At 38.1% G+C, this 24,646-nt stretch overlaps 1 protein-coding gene across 5 annotated transcripts in view; it reads left to right on the top strand.

Annotated features, from left to right (window-relative positions):
• Positions 1-24,646, top strand: part of SMIM14 (small integral membrane protein 14) — a 144,751-nt gene that overhangs the window by 112,501 nt on the left and 7,604 nt on the right. For all 5 annotated transcript variants that reach the window (XR_003511518.1, XM_027544304.1, XM_027544305.1 and 2 more), the window contains one exon: positions 20,801-20,849. Coding sequence is in view for 4 of the 5 variants with exons in the window: in XM_027544304.1 (XP_027400105.1) it covers positions 20,801-20,849 (49 nt within the window). In the remaining variant the exon portion in view is untranslated. The remainder of the gene's footprint in view (positions 1-20,800; positions 20,850-24,646) is intronic.

The following is a 24,646-nucleotide window of genomic DNA, read 5'->3' as shown; positions in this document are numbered from 1 at the left end:
AAACTGTTATGAAGTCACACATCCTCTTATGATATAGTTCAAATCCTACTCTAAAGAATGGCATGACAATAAAGATTTCTATATAGATCATTTCCAAATCCAAAGCAATTATTTGATAGAGGCAGATTTCTGAACAGGTTTTTGATAGGTTCTATTGGAGTATAGTGAGATTTCAATTGTAGGTTTAAGACTTGCCTAGTCTATAACCTTAAACACAAGGCTGTTTATGTATTATATAATTTATATATATATATATATATATAATATACATTGTTTAAGGAAAGACTTCACTATTATTAACAATAGAATAAAATTGACCCTTGAGCAACAAACGCTTGAATGGGTTTGAACACTGAGGGTCCATTTATGTGCAGATTTTTTTCAGTAAAATACTACATACAGTACTGCATGACCCACAGTTGGTTGAATCTGAGGATACAGGACTGCTTGTTGGGAGCAATTGCAGTACAGAGGGCCGACTATAAGTTAGATGTGGATTTTCAGCTGTATGGAGGGTTGGCGTCTCTAACCTCCTCATTCAGAGATCAGCTGTATGTTATTATTATGTTATTAATTATAACATTTTGTTCGTTTAAGTCTTGTACAAGGGTGTATTATTATAGGCCAGTTAATACAGGCTGGTTCAAACATTTGCTGAAATACTTGAATTGTTGGTAGTTAATTAGCAAGTTTCCTGCCTACTCAGTGTGTATGTAATCAGTGCATTGATTATGAATGATACTCCTTGAGAGTTAGCCTATACTAGGGCTTATGATCCTTAAAAATGCTTTAAGAGGGTAGAGATGAACTAGGAACTTAAAAATTAAATCAGACTTTTTTGAGTATAGAAATGTGGCAGTGTCATCTCTCTGATAACTTGACATAAAAATTGATTAATCTGAATAGTCCCTTCAGTCATGTCCGACACTTTGCGACCCTATGGACCATGGTCCACCAGGCTCCTCTTCTGTCCATGGGATTCTCCAGACAAGAATACTGGAGTGGGTTGCTGAGCTCTCCTCCAGGAGATCTTCCTGACCCTGGGATTGAACCAGAGTCTCTTCTGTCTCCTGCACTGATAGGCGTGTTCTTTACTGCTAGAGCCACATGGGACGCACCAGTCTGAGGAGAGAAGATAAAAAGTACTGTCTGGGAATGCCCTGGCAGTCCAGTGGTTAGGACTCCACGCTTCCACTGCAGCAAGCTGGGGTTCATTCTCTGGTCTGGTAACTAGAATCCCACAAGGTGTGCGGTCCAGCAAAATAAATTAGTAAATAAATTTCTCCTGTTTATTTATAAAGTTTAAGCTGATAGTTTTAATGTCTTAATTCAATCAAATATAAGGCATAAAAATGAGCATATTATTTCATGTTTGATGGCACATTATTTATAGCAATCTTGGTTTGAAATAGTAATTTTGTGATAAACTAGATTTCAGATTTTACAAATTTTTAAAAGTCCACATCTCTTAGTGTGTGCTAGATATTTTCACATCACTATAAATTACTGATGAATGTTCCGCTTGTGTATAACATGCTGATAGTTTGATAGATATTGAATTGTGGTTTTTAATTTTTATTTCATTTGTATTCTTTGATTTAAATTCAGAATCAAGCAGCATTTTGGGGTCATAACTACTCTTTGTTGGTATTTAGTTCAGTTCAGTCACTCAGTCGTTTGGTATTTAAGTGCTTTCTAAACATTTTTTCTAAAGAAGTGTCTTTAGAAATATGGTCTCTAAATTCATAAATTCAAATATTTCTGAATAATACTACTTATAGTAATCAAAAGTTAAAAGCAACCTAAATGTCAATTAGTAGAGCAGTGATTATATCATGGAAATTATATGATAAAATCTTGTTTGCAATAGTTGTATTTGAACAATATTTAAAAACACAAGGGAAATAATGTGTGTTATATGAAATGAAAAAAAAATACACAAATGGCATTTAGTATGATCTTGCTTTTGTGTGGACACATACCTCATATGTATGTGTGCATAGGAAGAAAGACTAGGAAGAGAATACATCAAAATGTTAAAATTGGCAATCTCTGGAATATAGGGTGAGACTTCTCTTTTATAGTTTCCTGTATTTTCTGTGATAATAAATCTTATAATCAGAAAAAGGGTATCTAATGAAAGCTATCAACATTTTCGTTTAAATGTTATCAGTATTCCTTTTGTAATACATTAGGTGTCTTTTCTACCTCTCATGCATGTGTTATCTTCTACTTATACTTTACAGGATCCTTTTTTCACAGTACCTATTGTCTTATTGGGAGAAGGCAATGGCACCCCACTCCAGTACTCTTGCCTGGAAAATCCCATGGACGGAGGAGCCTGGTAGGCTGCAGTCCATGGGGTCGCTAAGAGTCGGACACGACTGAGCGACTTCACTTTCACTTTTCACTTTCATGCATTGGAGGAGGAAATGGCAACCCACTCCAGTGTTCTTGCCTGGAGAATCCCAGGGACGGTGGGGCCTGGTGGGTTGCCGTCTATGGGGTTGCACAGAGTTGGACACAACTGAAGCGACTTAGCAGCAGCAGCAGCATTGTCTTATTACCTTGTAGAACTCTTAACTCTACAGCATATATATTAAAAGCAGCTTATCTGCTTTTAATATAATTTTTCTGTATTAGTTCTAGCTACCAGAATGTAGATGTCTGCATGCTCAGGAAACTCACGGGTGTAATAATACTGTGTTATAGTGTGATGACAGGGCAGAGATTCTTATTTTTTAAAAAACTGGACATTTAATTCATCTTTGTAATAAAGTAACATCTCATTAATTTCAAGTCCTAATTTGGAACTTTTGTTATTTTCAACTTCATGTATAATAAAATTGGATTTTCTTATAGGTTAAAGTTATTACCAATTCCTGAGAATTTAAAATACTAATAGCAAGTAAAAACTTGAAACTTGAGGATTTTAATGATTGGTTATGGTTAGCTCATTAGCTGTATGTTGCTAATGAGTTGCAGTTTTGTTTGGCCTATTCTGTGGAAATAGGTGGGCTTTGCCAAGGAATATATTCAGTTTAGGAGCAGTTAAGATTTTGCCATTAGTTCCTTTCCATTTTAATAAAGTTCTGTTCATTCACAATTTAGAACTAATTTATTTTCCTGATTTAGTAATTATATCAGTTGTAAGTTCTTCATTGTAAGAGAAGTTCTAACTGATTTAAGCAGGAAAAGGACATATTAAAAAAGTATCATGTGGCTCATACTGAAGAGACTGGCATGGAAAAATGAATAGGATCAAAGGGAATGTAAATACCAAAAGGAGCCCATGCTTTTAAAACTGGCCCAGCCAAAAAGCTGCTGCTCCTGAATTTCAGATTTTGGTATATTTCACTGTTGATACACTATCTCCATTTGGACAAATAGTAAACATTTTATACTTGATGAGTGCATAACTAGACTTTTCTTAGCCCCAACCTTATACTTCTGTCTTCTCTCTCTCTCTCTCTTTTTTGACCACACCATGCAACAGTTTAGTGCCCTGACCAGGGATTGAACCTGGGCCACAGCAGTGAAAGCACTGAGTCCTAACCATAGGACTGCCAGGCAATTCCCTGTCTTCTCCATTCACTCCATTATTCTGGCTGCTCAGGCAACAGTGTTTGCATCATTTTTTACTCTGTTCTTTCAACCCAGTGGCTAATGCAGAAACCAGGGGTCAGTTTTAAAAAGTCCCTTTGCGTTAGTATACTGTACCTGTGGCGGATTCATGTTGATATATGGCAAAACCAATACAATATTGTAAAGTTAAAAAAAAAAATCTAATGTAGTGGGCACATAGAGAATGTTTCAATTATCTAATCTAAATCACCTTTCAGAAATAAATAAGACTGAAAATGAAAAAAAAAAAAGAAGAAAAAAAAGTCCCTTTGGATCAACCTTAATAGTATATATCCAGAATCCATCCCTTTCTCACACTTCCAGTGCAACACCCTAGTCTAATCTACACTGTCATTTTTGCCAGGATTATTGAAATTAGCCTTCTTGCCAGTCTCCTTGCTTCTCTCCTCTTGTCATCTCCATTCTCTTCAACTGTAGTCTCACTACAGCAGCTGAAATGATTTATTTCTGATAAGTCAGCTAATATACCTCTTTTACTCACAGTTATGCAGTAGCTCCCCCTTCAGACATTTGTAGTAGAAAAAAACCTAGGGACTTCCCTGGCGGACCAGTGGTTAAAACTCTGCACCCGCCACTGCAGGTGGCACACGTTTCGTTTGTTTGGGGGACTAAGATCCTGCATGTCGTGCTGCACAACCAAAAAAAAAAAAATAAACCCACAAAATTTATGTGGCCCATTACCCCACTGGTTCGTCTTTGCTAACTTAGTTCTACCAGTTGCCATTCCTGAAAAATACAGGTCACATCCAAAGGATCAAGAGTCTAAATGACTTTAGACTTTTCAACAGCAAAACTGGAAAGCAACAACACAATGACTTTAAATTCTGAAGGGAAATTATTACCAATCCATCATTCTATATCCAACCAAACTGTCAATCAAATAGGGTCTTCAAAAATGTTGCCTCATGTACTGTTTCTTTCACTGCTGGGCTCAGGTTTGATCCCTGGTTGGGGAATTAGGATCACACAAGTCACATGGCATGGCCAAGAAAAAAAGACATGGAGGTAAATGCTAAAATAATCAGCTAAAAGTTGAAAGTGGTATGCCTCTGTGGAGGGGGAAATAGGAAGCGCTGAGGAAATGCTCTTTTGGAGAATAAACTGATAGAACAGTTTAAGTTGTTTACATGCATAACTAATAAAAATTAAAGAGCAAAATCCTTACAAGTTCGTGAATACAAAAAGAAGGTGCGACTTGTGGATAACTAATTATGTTGTGTGTCTTTCCCCCTCTATGGAATATAAAGTGCTACCAGGCAGAAACCAGGATTACTGCTTTTTAAAGGAAAGTGGAAGATATTCATGGGAGGGCTGCTAGTTGGGTATTAAGGACCAAGACAGAAGCCAAGGTAACCCCAAGCTCTATAGTGGATGTGAAATAGGAGGGAAAAAAAGGATGCCTGGTCCAAGAATGGAATGCACTAGTAAGCCTTAAAATGAAGTCTTCCCTACTTGGAACCTTAAGAGGTTCTCTAGGCGGCCTGCATGGGTCCCTGGAGTAGGAAATGGCAACCCACTCCAGTGTTCTTGCCTGGAGAATCCCATGGACAGAGGAGCCTGGTGGGGTACAGTACATGCAGGCTGCCTGCATGCTTCCTTGATAAGGGATGCTATTTGTATACCCTAACTGCTCACCCAGCCTAGTCCTTCATTAGTAAATATGAACAGAAAAACAAGCAAAGAGTTGAAGCAAACACAAGTACTACAATGTGGTCTCAGGTACAGCTACATTAGAAGACAAGAGGAAATAGATCCTTCTAATATGAAAAGTCATAATGGGGAGTTCTTTGGTGGCCCAGTGGGTTAAGCATCCACCTGCCAGTGCTGGGGACATGGGTTTGATCCTTGGCAGGGCAACTAAGTTCCTGTGTGCCGCAACTACTGATGCCCAGGTGCTCTAGAGCCTGTGCTGCTCAACAAGAGAAGCCACCACCACGAGAGGCCCAAGCACTGCACCTGGAGGGTAGTGCAGCAGTGAAGACCCAGTGCAGCCAAAAAAACAGAAGTCATGATGAATGTATAGCTGTAAATACTGACCCAAACACGTAGGTTGTGCTGGTCTTAAGTACCACTGGCAACATGATTTTTCTAAGTGGTAAAGTTACAACGTCACCAAATTCTTGGTGGAGTTAAAAACAAAATTAATATCTTCCCTTGATTTAAATGTGAAAGTCCAGTTAAATTCCTCGATAACTCTATTCAAGTAAAACCACCCAAAAAATAACTTTGTGTTACTCTTTGAAGTGGGCTTAGATTTTAGGCCCAGATTTTTCACTTACATGAATATGTGGCAGGACCTTTGAAAGCTAGGAGGGGTGCCAGCCAGTCACAACAACCAAAGAGCTGCTTTGCAGATGTCCAGATGCCCTAGTACTGGCACACTTGAGAACTTTTGAATAGGGGGAGAAATAGGGTTCATAAAAAAAAGGAAATCCAAATAAGCTGAAGGCAGACATGAAGAAGAGAAGCATGGTTAATAGAAAGCATAAAGTAAAATGTTATATGTGAGTGGATTATAGTCCCTTTTTAAAAGAGACAGATTGGAGTTTTTAAATGCTATTTACAGGGGAGATAGACACTGAAAACAAAATATCGTAGGTAAGTGATAAACAAGTGGAGATGCAGGAAGCTGTCCCAAAAGGATGTGGTATTAATCTCAGACAAAATAGACTCCAAAGCCAAAACAGTTGAACACAAGAATAATACTGTCAAAAGATAGAATCCATTGTGTTTGGAACAAGCTATTTATGTCCCAAACAACAGAGAATGCAAAAACTATTAGAAATGAAGGAAGGAACATATTTTGGAAGTGTCTGAGAAATGTTAGTGAAAGCCATAGAGATGCCTTTGCAGGTTCAGGTTAGAGTGTGTGTAGGTCAGGCTTCCCTGGTGGTCTTGTGGTTAGAAATCCATCTGCTAGTGCACGGGACTCAGGTTTGATCTCTGGTCAGGGAGGATCCCACACGGCACAGAGCAACTAGGCTCTTGTGCCACAACGACTGAAGCCCAGGCACTAGAGCCTGAGCTCTGCAGCGAGAAGTCCATGCACCATAACAAGGGTCGCCCCCGACTTGCCGCAACTAGAGAAAGCTGCACACAGCAACTAACACCCAGCCCAGCCTAAAATAAATAAATAAATCTTAATCAGCTGGTAAAGAATCCGTCTGCAACGCGGGAGACCTGGGTTCGATCTCTGAGCCGGGAAAATTCCCCTGGAGGAGAGCATGGCAACCCACTCTAGTATTCATACCTGGAGAATCCCCATGGACAGAGGAGCCTGGTGGGCTACAGTCCATGGGGTTGCAAAGAGTTGGACACCACTGAGCGACTAAGCACAGCACCCAAAAAGAAGAAAAAAAATGTGTAGGTCAAGGTCACATTTGTAAATGTGTGGAAGAGGATCTAAGGAATATATCTCAGATTTATAACAATGGTTATATTGGAGAGAGTTTGACAGGAGTGTAGGCACTATTTTTAAAGCCATAGAAAGTCTCTGATGCTGATCCTCCTTTTTTAAAAAAATAGTTTTATGTATTTATTTTTGGTTGAACTGAGTCTTCATTGCTGCGATGGTTTTTCTCTAGTGGTGAGCGGGGGCTACTTTTCGTTGTGGTTTGCAGGCTTCTCACTGCAGTAGCTTCTCTTGTTGCAGAGAGGCAAGTAGGCTCCGTAGTTGCGGCTCCCAGACTGTAGAGCACAGCAGTTGTGGCACATGCACTTACTTGCACTGTCTCCTGTGGGGTCTTCCCGGATCAGGGATCGGACCGTGTCTCCTGCCTTGGCAGGTAGATTCTTTAACCACTGAGCCACCAGGGAAGCCCGCGGAGTCTCCTTTTACCGATGCGGACACTGAGGTACAGAGAGGTTTAGTCACTTTTCCTAAGGGTTAAAGCTGACCAGCGAGTCGCAGAGGCACACTTGGGCTTGACATTTAGCTCTAACCCTGTGCTGTTTCTTCAGTATGGTGATCTGCTCTGCTCCCTGTTGGTTTCCGTCACGTACCTTGAAAAGTACTGTATTTGTGATCAAGGGTGGGTGGGTAGAAGGATAGGAAAAAAGTGGAGACTCTTCACTGTACTTTTTTATCTTTTAAAACTGTGTGAGTACATTACTTATTCAAGTAATTAACTTAGAAATAAAACTTTGTTAGCATTTCAAAGGCATTATAAGCAGTACAGTTATATACCAAAATTAATTAGAATTTTCCCACTGAATAGCAAAGTGTTTGAATGCACTGTTACAAAGAAAATATATACTGCAATATTTACTAGCCTTTTAATAACTTTAATAAGACTGTCTTATCTTACCTTTGTTGATTTCTAAATTGGTAGAATTTTTCTCATGTCAAAAATATATATAAAATTAGGAAAACCTTGTATGTCTCCGAAGGCTAAATGGACATTAACAGCAATTCACACTCTGTACCACTGCCTCATCATTGCTGTGTAAGGTCTGATTATTTTAACTGCTAAGCTGTACCAGTACAAAGAATATAAATCTGGTTTTCATACATTTTATTGTACATTTCCAATAAGACTTTTAAAGCAAATGACTATTTCTGACTACATTCTCATAGGAGTGTTTTAAATGATACATTACAAATGGTGGTTCAGTTCAAGGCTGGTAAAACTGCAGTACAGAGAATGCCCATTTTGGGGTGCTCATGACAAAGCTTTACTTACTCTGCTGGCATGTTGCCTTAGGTTACACAAGCGTCAGACTGTTCTTAATGCGGTTGTGTTTTGCCAGGCACGTGTTTTGCCAGGTTTTCTTTGCCAGGTTCTGTTAATGTTCAGAAACATGAAAAAATGGAGGCATTATCTGACGTTACTGATATCTTTCTATCCTAGCCTAATACTCTAATTAGAACTCTAATGCTTTACTCATTAGATACTGGCTGATAAGACTTAAAGGGATGGATAGGAATATGCAGTAAATCCCTTTCAGTTAAAATCAGGTATCTTTATCATGTTACATATAATTCTATTTCATTACTTGATTTAATAGTGGTAATACATCTGTTGATAAATACTGGTTTTTACTGATGTAGTAGTAGAATGCTATTAGATAGATAGAAAGATGTCAACACAAAATCACAGTCTAATTATAAATCATTCTTTTAAGTTATATAATTTTTGTGTCTTGGAGGGTATTTTTAAAAAGAGGTGTTTCCTTATAACTAATATATCTAGTTTGTTTTGGTTTTTAAAAAATCACTTATATTTCCTTACAACCATAAAGATGGCCTGGAGAGAGGCTTTTTCAGTTCCCACTGAAGCCACTTGCAGAATTATTCTGTTTTTATCCTCTTCTGCTCTCTTGTCACCTCCTTCTATTCTCCTTGACTGGCTTCACTTGGCATACAGTTTCATCTATTAATGATAGGAGTTCCGGAAGGAGAGAACAGATGGATTTAAAAATGTGAATTTAGATTATGTTTTGTGTTTTTCCTCTTCCGTTGTAACCTAAGATTTGAAATGTAGATAATTCCTTTTTTGTTTGTTGAGCTCTGTAGTTCAGCCCTTATCTAAACAGTATACCTGAAACTTCAGCATCTTTAATTTACTTAAACTTGTTTCTGTATTAAAGTACTATAAACATGTGCTCTGAGAGATCATTGGTCCGATTCCGCTTAAAAGCCTGAAGGCCTTGTAAATTGTGACTAATGTCCACTGTACTTAAATAAATCACATTAAGTAAGACCTGTTATTGGCCTGGAAGATGTATGCCTTAAAAGTTTAAGAAACTTCTCTACCCAGGAAATGTTATCTACTCCTAGTATCTTTTCCTCTTAATATATTTTTTGTTAAATGTTTAATTATTGAAATAAGAAATAGAGTAATATTCTTTCAAAAAAGCAATCAATGTGTTAAAAGTAAGACCAACCTCCTTACTCACTTCTCTGTATCTGGCATAATGCTACTTCCCTAGATGAACTTGGTATGCATTTTCCCAGATCTTTCTAACAAACATTTAGATACTATGATATATATATTTTATCCCCAATTTAATAATATTGAGCATTTTCCATGTTGCTTTAAAGCCTTTTTAATAATATGGTTGACTTTTGGTTTTTACTTTAATCAGTAAAGGAGATGTTCTGTATTTCCTTCTTTCAAATCTTAATATTTTTTATCAATATCATCTAGCCACTGGAAAACTAAATAGTCCTGTAATTTATGGTACAATTGATTTTACCAATTAGAAAGTGTTGACCTTGAAAAGAAAAAAGTCAGTTATTTTACCAGAAAAAATGGATTTATTTGGGAATAGCAGAGAATTGCAATTCAGGACAAGCAAGCCACAGTGAAAGCCGTAGGCAAGTCCAAGGAACATTACTTTATAGAGAAAAAGGAGAAAGTTGGGAGGGGTCATTCTGAACAAAAGCCCATTGGAGAAAAGTGAGAGTTCAGGGTGATTATGATTTCTCATTGGCTGAATTTCTGGGGTAGTCAATTTCTTATAGAAGATGCAACGTCCATCTTGTACCATTGGGGCCTATAATTAATGACTCTTCTACTGAGGTCTGTAACAATCGATAAATCTTATAATTGGCATCAAATTGTACTGTGTAAGAGCTCTCCCTTCTGGCCTCCTGGTTTTCCTTTGTTTTCACAGAAGGGGGGTTATGTTTTATTTAAAAGATAACAATAACTAGTGCATGTCTTCATGGCCCAAAATTCAAGGAGTACCAAGTGTATAAAGGGGAAAATAAGAATCTCCCTATGTTTGCCAGCTCTCATTGCCGCTTTACTAATTATAAGCTATTCATAGTTTCTTTTATATTTCCATTGTTAGGACTGTATAACAAATTACCCTAAAACTTAGTGGCATAACAAAACCTTTTAATTAAGTGGACAAACTCTGTCTGGAGTTCATACAGAGCACAGTGGAGATGGCTAGTGTGCTGCGTAATGTCTGGGTTCTTAGCTGGAAGACTGAGAGGCTGGGAGCACGAAGAGCATGGAAGGCTTGCTCACTTGTTGTCTGGCAGTTGATGCTGGCTGGTGGCTGAAACCCTGCTTAGCGCTGTCAGCCAGAACACCTACATGCGGCCCTTCATGTGGCTTCTTGCCTTCCTCACAGCACAGTGGCATGGTTCCAAGGGCAGGCATCCATCCCAGGGGAGGATGAGGAAGGGAAAGAAGCGTGCAGTGGCTAGATACTTCTTGCAACCTAGCCTAAGGTGTCACATATAACACTTCTGCCATACTTTTGGTTGAAGCAGTCCTGAGCCTGCTCAGCTTCAAGAAGAGGGGCAATAGACTTCACCTCTTTTTAAAATTGAAGTATAATTTATAACTAACATTAGTTTCAGGTTTATGACTTACATGTATTGGGAAATTACCATCACAGTAAGTCTAGTTAATAACACTTGTCACCATACACAGTTACAGTATGTGTATGTATGTTTTGTATGTACATAATTTTTCTAGTGATGAGAACTGTTAAGATCTATTCTCTTAGCAACTTTCAAGTATGCATATGGTATTATTAACTATAATCACTATGTTGTAAATTATATCCCTATAACTTAATTATTTTATAACAGGAAGTGTACATTTTGCCCTCCTTCACCCATTTCACTCACCTCCGACCCCCAAACTCCCCCACCTCTGGCAACCACCAATCTGTTCTCTGTATCTTTGAGCTCTATTTTTTGTTGTTTTAGTTCCGCATATACTATTTGTCTTTCTCTTACTTATTTCACTTAGCATAGTTCCCTCATGGTCCATTCGTGTTGCCACGAAAGGCAAGATTTTGTTCTTTTTTAAGGCTGAATAATGATTCCATTATATGTGTGTGTGTGTGTGTACACATCCTGGAGGAGGACATGACAACCTACTCCAGTATTCTTGCCTGGAGAATCCCGTGGACAGAGGAGCCTGGTGGGCTACAGTCCATAGGGTCTCAAAAGAGTCGGATGTGACTTAGCTACTAAACAACTTTCGCATATTTGTATTTATTTTTGCCCTTGTTGCCTTTGCTTTTAGAGTCATCCAAAAACTCATCACCAAGACTAATGTCAGGGAGCTTACCACCTATGTTTGCTTCTACGATTTTTGTGGCTTCAGGTCTTTAATTTATTTTGAGTTAATTTTAAACCATTTTTGAGTTAAGAGAACTAAATGTGATCAGATATAATTAGATTCTAGCTATCTCTCAGTTGAGACATTGGGCTTCCTTTCCTCAGTGGCGTGATTATGCAGGAATTCTTGAATGTAACTTTGTATTATGTCATTTCTTTAAAGTTTTCCTTCTGTAATTTGGCAATGTATATCAAAACTTAAAATGTATATACCTTCATTATAGCAACTCTTCTCTATATTCTAAAGAGATTAACCAGTATGTAAGAATGTTTTTATAGAAACATTCACAACATTGTTTTTCATATACAAATTTGGAAATTATGTATTTAAATGGAATGTGGTACAGTATTAAAAATTAGGTAGAGCTGGGTTTTGACAGTCTAAGGTTATTTCAAGCCACTCTTATTACTGAGAACTATATGAGGTCTGGTTAGGGAACACTGACCAACTGTTTAACCATTGATTTGAAAGTACATTTTTGCTGTTGGTTTTGGCATTTCACTTAAAAAAAAAAAGTGATAACTATGAGCAAGCTTACTCACATAAACAGACAGCCCTTTCCTGCATAATGCTATAATCTTAAAGCATACTATGGGCCATGACCTGAGTTTTTTATATACATTTTGTATTTGATTTTGTATATATCTTTTAATCCTCACCATGATATTAACATTGATAACAGACTGTATTTATTTCTTTTGTAGCTTGACATTCTGCTTTAGAAAGTAACAGACACAGAATTTGAACCCAGATACCTCTGACTTTGAAGCTTCTTTTTTGAACCACTGTTCTGTATCACACTGTTTATCAGTCTGCAGGTAGATCCTGTGCCTGGGAAAGAAGAGTACCTCCAATACACATGAGATTCTTGAGTAGACACAGAAAATGGCAAATAAGTTCTTGTTTAGGTTCTGTGTTAGTTGCCCCGGGCTGCTCTAGCACAAAACCACAGACTGGGGGCCTCAAACAGTAGTTACGTCTCGTGGTTCTGGAGGCTCTGGGAGGTCCAAGATCAGGGTGCTGCCTGATTTGGTATCTGGTGATTTGACTCTTTTCTTGGTTTTCAGATAGCCGCCTTGCTGTATCCTCATGTGACCCAGAGAGACTGAGGGCTCTGCTCTCACTCTCTCATAAGGACACTAATTCCATCAGGGTGGCTCCACTCTCATGACTTCATCTAAACCTCATCACCTCCCAAAGACCCCCACCCCCAAACTCCATCATCACACTGGGCATTTGGGCTTCAGTATATGAATTTGGAGGGATGGAGGGAATACGAACATCCATAGCAGATACCTTTTCATAATTCCAAAGAGAGATTTTCTGTTTTTCTTGTAATTTTTTTAAAGAATTTCTCCAAGCTAAGATTCCTCATCAGTTCAGTTCAGTTGCTCAGTCGTGTCCGACTCTTTGCGACCCCATGAATTGCAGCATGCCAGGCTTCCCTGTCCATCACCAACTCCTGGAGTTCACCCAGACTCTTGTCGATCGAGTCATAGAAGTTTCATTTATCTGCTTTTTTGCCATTAGAGTCTTCTCTTTGATCTATGTTTTTTTCCATCAGCCTCTGACAGCCAAAGTTCTATATTAGGCTTCCTAGATATCCTAAGAGACTATTTTAGGTTCTACATTTTCCCTAACATGAAATCTCATTGCCAAGACTCTTACATTCTTTTAATCTCTGTTTTCTCCTTTTTTCCCCAATGAAGAAAAACATTTATTCTAACCATGCTATTTTGTCTCATCTTTTTTGAAGCTAATTCATTTAAGGAACTTTACATGACCATCCTGGTTAGGTGAGGAAATCTAAATTTACTTTTAGTTCTTCCCTGCGATCCTGGGATCAGTGTTAGTTAGCAAAAGGGTTTACCTGGGGAGCAACCATTGACTAAATAGTCTGCATGTGGTTCCCCCCACTCCACTGCAATACAGAAAATATTTGAAGTTACTGCTATGCCTGTTTCCCTTATATTATTATCCTTTTTTAAAAAAAATAAAAGTATAGTTAATTTACAATGTTCTGTTACTTTCTGTCATATACCAGTGATTCAGTATTATATATATATATATGTACACATTGTATTTTATATTCCTTTCCATTATGGTTTATCACAGAATTTTGAATTTAGCTCCTTGTGCTATATAGTAGGACCTTGTTGTTTATTGATTTTCTTTTAATTATTTTGTTTTCACAAATGACTTCCTTTTGGAGTGGCCAAAATCAGCATCAGTAGTCCCACCGTGTTCTTCAGATAAGTCAAGAGAATACTGAGATGCACTGTAAATTAGACCTCCGTTTAAAGACTTTTATCAAAGCAGTGAGATTCTCTTGTTTTACCAAATGTGTTTTTCTAATTCTTTAAAGACTGTATACTTTACCCATCACAAGTGTTTGAATCTGACATACTGAATATATATCCCAACACACTGGTTTGGACAGAACATGTAAGTCCAGGACTAGAAATGTGGTTATGATACTTTGGCACCTCATTATGCAGAGCCTGCAGCATCGTCTGCCTGTGAACATGTAGAGCGTAGGTAGCCAGTAACGTGTGGAAGACCAGCCAGGAGAGCAGGATCCAGCTCCAGCTCTCAGTGGAATGTCCCAAAGACTCGCTGCAGCTTGGACTGGAGACATGGTGCTTCAGTCAGCCGGATTCTCAGTGAATAATTTCTTTTCATTCTTGGTCTTGTGTGTGTGTGTGTGTGTGTGTGTGTGTGTGTGTGTGCAGGCACTTTTTAACATTTTTATTAAAGCTGAAAGGGCTTCTTTCTGCAAGGCATGAGTTGTAATTTGACTTCCCACTTTCTGGCTTCCCTTACCTAGAAAAAAATCAGTTCTAAATCGACATAGCTACCACATAAAACTGACATAATTTCTATATTTGTCAATTGTATGTGAGTGAATTAATTTTCTAGAAATTTGTATAGCAGCACAAATTATACATTACTGTTTTTATCATAGTCCCAAAAGGAAGCTTATTCCATGTAGTGATACCGAAAGGAAGAGATCTCTTTTAGTGCTGAAGGAAAACATTGGCTATGTTAATCTTAGAGGCCGTTAGATAATTAGATACGGTCATTTTCACCTTACTCTGAATTTGCTTCTGTTCAATTGTATATCAGTTGTATATCAATTCGCTGGAATATTTTGTAACCATTCAAAATTGTGGCTGGTTACACAATGTTTCAGTCTAATGATATGTTAATAAAAATTATGATACAACATTTTGTACATTGTAAAGTAAAATAGAATTGGGCTTAAAAATCTCTACTTCAGAGTTAGTACTGGATATATTAGCTAACCTCCTCCAAATTCAAATTTCTTCATCTATAAAGAAGGAATAATAGCCCCTGCCTCCTCTAGTGAGTGTGAGGATTATCTAAATTCTTAGTATAGTCCCTACCACATGAAAGTTCCTAGTAAATATTTGTTATTATACTGGTTGTAGTTATGTGTGATTTAGTTGCTCAATCGTGTCCAACTCTTTCATCCCCTTGGACTGTAGCCTGCCAAGCTCCTCTCTCCCTGGGATTCTCCAGGCAAGAATGCTGGAGTGGATTGCCATTCCCTTCTCCAGGGGATCTTTCCCACCCAAGGATTGAACCTGGGTCTCCTGCACTGCAGGCAGATTCTTTACCGATTAAGCCACGAGGAACCTTGGTGATTGATTGTGATTATGTGAAACTTGCATATTTTAAGACTAGAAAACATAATGATAATTGTACTAGGCAGAGAATTAATCCACATTAATTCCTAAGTATTCTGTAATGTTTCTTGTATTATACTGTAATACAAATAATTATTTAAATTATAATTTAAAGTAATATTTATAAATTCATATCATTAAAATGTATTTGTATTTAAATGTACTTCTAATATGATAATAATAAGGTACTCCTATTCCACATTGATTAAACATATCAGTATCTGTTATTTATCTTAGAATTAGAGGCAGTCAGACTAATGCCATTAACAGCAACGTGTGCTGACTTGTGCATGTACAAAGAGCGTGAGGTTGACTAAATCCAGCAGCTGAATAGTATTGCTTGTATGCCCCAGACACAGTGGCCTCGTGGTTCCTCAACACCAACTCCCAGATACCTTTTCATCCAGGGGCCTTTCCTAGTTGTTATTCTGTCTGGAACTCCTGAATTCTCATGTCCTTGTTCTTTACTGTTACTGTCATAGGGATAGTCCCATAAGTGTTCCTGCCTCTGTGTGCCTGATTTAAAGTGGCTGCTGGATTGCCACTGTATGCCATATTTTCATTCTCTCTGGGACTCTTTGACATTTTTATATTTCTTAGTTGTCTGATTTTCCCCACAAGACTGTGTGACCTTTAAGAGTAGAAATTTTGTCCTTTTCACATCATATCATCAGTACCTGGAACTGTACTTGGCACATAGTAAGCATTTAGTAAACATTTTGAATGAATAAGTGAATATAAATGATTGTTGCATTATAACTAGACATAATTAATGAGAATCTCACATTTTAAAATGAGCATTTGTATATAGATACACAAAAATGTTTCTTTTTTCTTTTCTTTCATCGGTGGTTCCTAATGGCTTTACCTGATGTCATTATAAGTAGTGTTGAATGATTTAAGGGCTAGATAGTAAATATTTTAGGCTTGGAGTCTCTATGGCAGCTACTAAACTCATCTGTTTTAGTGAAAGCAGCCACAGATAATATGTAAACAGAGGGATGTGGCTATGGTTCAGTAAACCATTTTTGAAAATAGGCCTCCAGCCTGCAGGTTGTAGATTGGTGACCTTGCTATAGACTACAAAACCACTGCAAGGGTGTGGGGTGAAACTCTGACCTGCATCATCGCTGGAACATCAAAAAAGAACACACTGAGCATCTTCTCTGGCAGACCCACGTTGAAGCAGGAGGATGGGACTGATGCAGGCATGGAAAAGAAGCCTAGAGCTGGTGATGCAGCCCTCCATTGAAGTAAATCTGTGAGGAAATGGATCTGAGGGCTTTTCACATGGAAATCATGTTATTTGTAGATGTCATTGAGCTCCAGTTAGCCAGCAAGTCAGACCTCAGGACAAGGGCAGCAGTTCTAGTAGAGCTATAGCCAGAAGCCAGAGCCGGCATTTGAGTTACATAATGTACAAAGAAGTGATCATTCATTGGTCATTTCAATCAGAGCTGTAGGTTTGGGGATATGCTGTGTGGTTGCTAAATATTAAACCCACAAAAGTTCTTTTTACTCCTTATTTGATGTCTTAAGTGATTAGATAGTGTTTGTCCTACCCAGTGACACTTTTTACCTAATAAACCTTTATATTTTACATAATCTACTTAGAGGTGGAGAAGGAGTAATAGGAAAAGATACATATGCTTATAAAAATGTAAGGACATCTCTAGCGAGATTCACAAAAATCCCTGAGTTTTGTGGAGGCTTACTTTGCCAACAAAGGTCCATCTAGTCAAGGCTATGGTTTTTCCAGTGGTCATGTATGGATGTGAGAGTTGGACTGTGAAGAAAGCTGAGCGCCGAAGAATTGATGCTTTTGAACTGTGGTGTTGGAGAAGACTCTTGAGAGTCCCTTGGACTGCAAGGAGATCCAACCAGTCCATTCTGAAGGAGATCAGTTCTGGGTGTTCTTTGAAAGGACTGTAGCATCAGTCCTTTCAAAGAACGGACTGAAACTCCAGTACTTTGGCCACCTCATGCGAAGAGCTGACTCATTGGAAAAGACTCTGATGTTGGGAGGGATTGGGGGCAGGAGGAGAAGGGGATGACAGAGGATGAGATGGCTGGATGGCATCACCGACTTGATGGACATGAGTTTGAGTGAACTCCGGGAGTTGATGATGGACAGGGAGGCCTGGCGTGCTGTGATTCATGGAATCGCATAGAGTCGGACACGACTGAGTGACTGAACTGAACTGAAGGTTAGGAGAGAGTGAGAGATTTACCATGCATGGAGTATCTTTTTGTACTTTTGAATTCCGTATTGTATATACATATTACTTATTGGGAAAAAATTAGTAAAACTTAAACAGAATATACACAAAGTAGGAGATTCATTAGGTCTGATTTGTGACCCAAGGGGCTAGAAGTCTTTTTTTTCAATTTCTTTAGAATGTATAATTTGTTTACAGTATTAACTATAGTCACCATGCTGTATGTTACATACCCATAACTTACTGATGTTTCTTTTAACTAGACATTTGCACCTTTTGACCTCCTTCACCCATTTTCCCTTCTTCCCCTTCTTCCCCTGCCTCGGGCTGTCACCAGTCTCTTCTCTATATTCATGAGATTTTTGTTTTTAGATTCCACATATGAGTGAAATCATACAGTATTTATCTTTTTCTGACTTACTTCACTTAGCATAATGCCCTTGGGGTCCATCCATATTGTTGCAGGTGGCAAGATTTCATTCTTTTTTTATGGCTGAATAATACTCCTGTATTACTTGTGTGTGTGTGTTTTCTTTATCCATTCATCCATCAGTTGACACTTAGAGGTTATTTCTATATCCTGGATATTGCAAATAATGCTACATAAAAACATGCAGTTGCATGTATCTTTTTGAGTTAGTGTTTTTGTTTTCATAAGGTAAATACCCAGAAGTGGAACTGCTTGCTTTATATAGTAGTCCTGTTTTTAACTTTTCGAGGAACTTCCGTACTGTTTTCCACAGTGGTTGCTACCAATTTTTATTCCCACCGATGGTGTACAAGGGTTTCCTTTTCTCCACATCCTCACCAGCTCTCATTATTTACTGTCTTTTTGATAATAGCTGTAGAATGTATAAAAGGGTTTTTGAATTGATTCTTTGCATATTTAGGAAGGTTTAAAGTATCCAGAATATTTTTTTTTACAATAATTAAGATCTGTTTTCCCATTCTAATTCAAATAAAACTATTTTTAATGGTATACAGAAAAACAAGTCTGATCATCTTAGCAATTTATAAGATGATTTATTCTGTTGTTTTAGATGAGGTCATAATTTGTCTAGCATGGTAATAATAATAGCTAACATTTCTTCTTTCTTGGGTTGTCACTCCATTTCATATGTGCTGTGTATTTAATTCTTACCTGTATTCAGATATAGGCAGTATCCTCATTTTACCACATGAGGAAACTAAAGCTTAAAGGTGTTAAAAAATTTGCCAAAGGTCTTGAAACTCTAGAAAGTTGCAGAGCCTGACTTTAAATCAAGATCTGTCTTTCTTCAGAGTCCAGCTAAGCACGACTGCCATGGAGTGGCTTCCCTCAATAATTGCAAGTGACGTTAACCTGCTTTAATGGAGAGAGGGTGTGATTATAAAGTAATGAGGCTGAATTGAAAAGTTGCATGCTCATTCTGTTTATCATCTCTTTTAAGATATATGAGATTATCATTTTTAAACATCCTAAAAGGCCTCAGCATGGGGGGAACATTCATAAAAGGATGATGTCTGTTTACTGATAGATGGGTCTTTTCTTTCCAGTTATCTTTTAAAATTCATAATCATATGGTTCCAAAATGAAATTATGTTAAGATAGACAATGAAAACTTCAAATCCCGTCTCATCAGAACCTGCTCTACTCCTCCAACCCACTGCCCAATCCCTGTGGTATCATTTTTATTAGTTTCTTATTTATCCAACTACTATTTATGCAGATGTAAGCTAAAAGGAAAAAAAAATTCCTTTCTTTCAAAAGGCCTTTTCTATAAAGAGAACCTATTTTTCTCTCTCTTTGCTTCTAATTTTAAGTGAGAAAAAAATCTTGTTAACAAAGTTTACTCTTTCTTCAGTAGCTGTCCTCTATGGTTAAGTGCTTTTCCTTTGGCAAGTCTAATAACATATGGCAGTAGGAGTTTCTGTCACAAGTAACTTTAAAATTCCTAATTTAAGTAGGTGAATTGCACCAGAGCACAGTATATTTGAGTATTATGTTGAGGAGAAAAAAATCCCACCAAACTGATCAGGACCTATATATATTCTGTGTTTTTATCTGATATTTGATTTTGAAGGTATAATAGATAGTGTGGTAGCGTTCATTAAAAAACAAAGCATGTGGCTAACAAACACATGAAAAGATGCTCAACATCACTCATTATCAGAGAAATGCAAATCAAAACCACTATGAGGTACCATTTCACGCCAGTCAGAATGGCTGCGATCCAAAAGTCTACAAGCAATAAATGCTGGAGAGGGTGTGGAGAAAAGGGAACCCTCTTACACTGTTGGTGGGAATGCAAACTAGTACAGCCACTATGGAGAACAGTGTGGAGATTCCTTAAAAAACTGGAAATAGAACTGCCTTGTGATCCAGCAATCCCACTGCTAGGCATACACACTGAGGAAACCAGAAGGGAAAGAGACACGTGTACCCCAATGTTCATTTCAGCACTGTTTATAATAGCCAGGACATGGAAGCAATCTAGATGCCCATCAGCAGATGAATGGATAAGAAAGCTGTGGTACATATACACAATGGACTATTACTCAGCCATTAAAAAGAATACATTTGAATCAGTTCTAATGAGATGGATGAAACTGGAACTTATTATACAGAGTGAAGTAAGCCAGAAAGAAAAACACCAATACAGTATACTAACGCATATATATGGAATTTAGAAAGATGGTAACAATAACCCTGTGTATGAGACTGCAAAAGAGACACCTATGTATAGATCAGTCTTATGGACTCTGTGGGAGAGGGAGAGGGTGGGGAGATTTGGGAGAATAGCATTGAAACATGTATAATATCATGTATGAAACGAGTCGCCAGTCCAGGTTCGATGCATGATACTGGATACTTGGGGCTGGTGCACTGGGATGACCCAGAGGGAGGGGAGGGGAGGGAGGGGAGGGAGGAGGGAGGAGGGTTCAGGATGGGGAACGCGGGTATACCTGTGGTGGATTCATTTTGATATTTGGCAAAACTAATACAATATTGTAAAGTTTAAAAATAAAATTAAAAAAAAATAAAGAGAGGAGAAACGGAAAAAACAAAAACAAAAACAAAGCATGATCTTTCTGATAAGTAGTATCCATTTTGGTAAGTCTGGTGGCTAATTTCCTTTTTTCTTATTCATTGTAGTTGAGGCAGTCCCAGTCCTACTGCACAGACACAGAATGTCTTCAGGAATGTAAGTAATGATGGGACAGGAGGACGCTTGGCATTGGGGGCACAATTAGAGATCAGAATACGACTGAACATTTGCCAGAAATTATTCTTACAGTTTGCTGTTTAAGGAAATGACTCTCAGTAACATATCTCCTACTTAAAATACTTAATTTTTTAAGTTAAAAATGTGTTTTTTGGTCCTGCCACGAAATCAGAACTGGTTCATTGAATAAAATCATAAAACCACAGATACAAATAAAGAAAAAGAAAAAGTTCCAGAATAATAAAAGATGACCATTGTTGACAACTTGGTGTAAACCCTCGCAGACCTTTTTTTTTGGGCAAATATGTGAGGAACCGGGCACCTTGGGCTCATTGAACTGAACACCGGGGCTTTAGCACAAACCCCTCACTCTTTCCCTAGCATCTGTCTGCATCCATTGAAAACTTTGAGAGTTTGTGAGCGCAGGAAGGGGAGGCCATTTTTTGCCAAGGTTTGGAAGCTTTGGGAGCCATTGGAATCATTCCCTTGGCTCTGACATTCGTAGTCTCAAGAGGGTATGGACAGTGGGGAGGTTTCTCCGTGACTTTTGAGGCAGTGGTGATGATAAAGTGAGAATCAGTGTAGGAAGGTGGATCCTGCATGGTGAATGTAGCTGGCGGACTTTGGTGGCCCTAATATGAGGCATCTTTTTTCAGGGCAGAAATAACCTGAGGGATACTTTGAGGGGAAATCATAGCCAAACCAGTCCTGTACCATAATAATTTGACCATAGGAATGGAAGTATGACATTCACAGGATGGTGAAGCCTGGCACAATTCCATTCATATATACTTACAAAAATGGGATCACTTTGTATATGTTGGTTTTCACTATTATGTTGTGACTATATCAACATGTATTTACCTTAAAAATATTTACTAAATAATAATTCATTATGAGGATGTACCAGTGTTCAAATAATTCCCTTCTGTTGGGATCTTAGATTACTAATATATTTTTGCTATAATAAATAATATTTAAATAAACATCCTTATGTACATTTTAAGGCTTTTGACATATTGCCAAATTGCACTAATTAGTAGGCTAGTTGCTTGTACTTCATATCTCTGAAGCTGAGTGCTGCTTTATTATGTATATGAAGCTAAAGCAAAACACAGTAAGGTATCATTATAAAGAGGCTCGTTACTACATTATTAATTACTGTTAATACTGTGTGAACTGGGCATCCCATCAAATTCTGTAAATGCAACAACTTAGAGAAATAGAAGCTAGTACGGTGCCTGGCTCAAAGTAGAAGCTTTGTCAGAAGGTAGTCGTTTGGTGCAACAGGACAATAACCATACGCCTCTGGGCAAGAAAGTAATGGACAGACGTTCCATTAGGTCTGGGGCATGATGGGTGGTGATCAGTCCCCCACTCCAGGTTTCTTCACGTTGCCTCTTCAGCAGCATTCACTAACCTAGAGTGTTCCCTCTGATAAGCAGCTCAGATTTTTGCCTCAGCAGAAAAACTAAAACCTGTTCTTCTTGTTGAAATTAATCTCATTGAACTTCTTATGGGGGAAAAAATAAATTTATTGTATCTATGATGTTTGTGACCCTTGAGCCAGCCCCACCTGTAAACCAAATATACTCCTATTTCTGTGGGTGAAATTTCACTTCTTTAATCCAAACATAAAAGCAAGACTCTAGAGCTTGAGTATTAATTCAGTTATCTTGGCCAGTCGTCCACCACCCGCTCTGCTCACCCCAGTCCTTTTAGCATTTGGTGGAAATCCTTTCTAACAGCCATGTCTTTAAGTGGTTTAAGCAGTTGTTTCCTCTGAGTGATATGTAATTATTTTTCTGTGTATTTTAAATCTTCAGCAACGAGCTAATGCTCATATATAAAGTATATGTATTAATCAGGGGTCCCCACAACCCCGCTTCTGTTTCAGTAACTTGTGAGAATGGCTAACAGAATGGAGGAAAATAATTAAATTACTGTTACCAGTTTATTATAAAAGATGCCACAACCAAATGGGAGAGGTGCATAGGGCAGGGTACCAGGGGAAGGGGTGCAGAGCCTCCCTGTCTTCTTGGGTGCACCGTCCTTCCGGCTAACTCCATGTGTGCCCTGGCCCAGAAGCTCCGTGAACCCCATCATTCAGGGGGTTTATGGAGGTTCCGTTTCATAGGCGTGAATGACTAGATCATTGGCCGTCTGTATAAGTTTAGAGAAATAATCCCTCAGGATCTGTCAGCTGTTAGATCCTCTCTCTTTATCATCTTCCTTGTGTCCAACTAAGTTAATAGCGTCACTGTGACTATCCTGTTTGACATCTTACTTGATTATAATACTTACTTTTTCTTGTAACCAAAGACTTAACCATTGAGTAGAATGCAACAGTGTATTTTACTGTACAAAATCCTTTTACATTTTTATGATGTGACATTTTTCTAGACCATAGAGTAAAAAGTATTTATCCTCTTAAGGCAAATAATTCCTAGGCAGTGAAGAGAACAGGTTTTATATCCCCCATGTGATTGTACTTCTTTAATATCAGATTATTTGGTACTATATTAATGTTTAGAATATTTAGTACCAAAAAGTTATCACAATAAAAACCATAGTGGCCAGATCATGTAAAGGCTCTTTCACTTCTCCCTGTTGACTTTACAACAGCTGCTCCTGATACTTGTTTGTATTTGCTGCATGCAGTGCCAGGGAGCTTGAGTAGCTTATATGTTCTGAGACTTCATGAAGAAGCCTAAGTCAGTTCAGGTATCCGGTATCTCTAATCCCAAAATACGTGGTTCAAAACTCAAGCAGTTAATTAGTATATAGTGAAAAGATGATTTCCTGCTCATATTCTCCCATCTATCCAGGTCCTGTCTCTGGGTATTATTGGCCTTCTGGGTATCTTTCCACAATTTCTTTGTGCATATACAGGCAAATATTTATTATTTGCCACCCCCCTTTCTTAGTACACACTGTTTTTCACCTGTTTTTTCCCCTCTGTCAAGAAATAGCTTGTTGCTTGTCTCATGTAAACCTCACCATTGTGTTACAGCTTCACCCCAACCCCCACATACCATAATTTCTTAATTGGATGCTCTTGGCAAATGTTTAGGTCTGTTTTCAGCTTTTTGTTAATAACCCTGCAGAGTATGTCTATGTAATGGACATATCAGCTAGAGCACAGATCAGTAATGGCTGATGTTTATCGAATACCTATTGTGTTCCAGGTACTGTGCTCCTTTTCGTGTACTGATCATTTCCGTCTTCACAACGGTTCTGTGAGATGGTGGTAATATTGCCATTTTCACAGGTAAAAAAAATCGAGGCACAGGGATTATTTATTTAAGGGGAGGTAAAGTCAAACAGCTATGAGATAGTCTCATTTTTAAAAAGTTAATGAACTAATTAGGAGAAGTAGGAAACTGTTCTTTCAAACTAGAAATGCTACCCTAGTCTAGAGAAGAAAGGAAAGAATGGGCAGAGAAAATGGAGCTTTTTTTCACCAGACGAGAGCAGGTTGTAGGATGTTGTTGAATGAGTTAAATGAGATCATGCCAGACTGGGAAAAATAATGATTCCCCAGAAGGACAGAGTTTGCGAAGTTGATGAATGGCAGCCAAACTAGCATTGAACTATTGCATCAGAGTCACTTGGAAAGCTTTAAAAATATTGTTGGTTCCTGACCCCACCCCGGAGGTGCTCCTGAATGAGATGATATGAGGCAGGGCCTTAGAAATGGTGACGTTGATGTTGTCACAGGCTATTCTGTTGGGCAGGCAAGTCAGGGATCCACTGGATAAAGGAGGAAGAAGGAG

Source organism: Bos indicus x Bos taurus, chromosome 6, assembly GCF_003369695.1.
Source record: "Bos indicus x Bos taurus breed Angus x Brahman F1 hybrid chromosome 6, Bos_hybrid_MaternalHap_v2.0, whole genome shotgun sequence".
In the NCBI taxonomy this organism is placed as follows: domain Eukaryota; kingdom Metazoa; phylum Chordata; class Mammalia; order Artiodactyla; family Bovidae; genus Bos; species Bos indicus x Bos taurus.
This window is presented reverse-complemented; position numbering and strand designations above follow the sequence as displayed.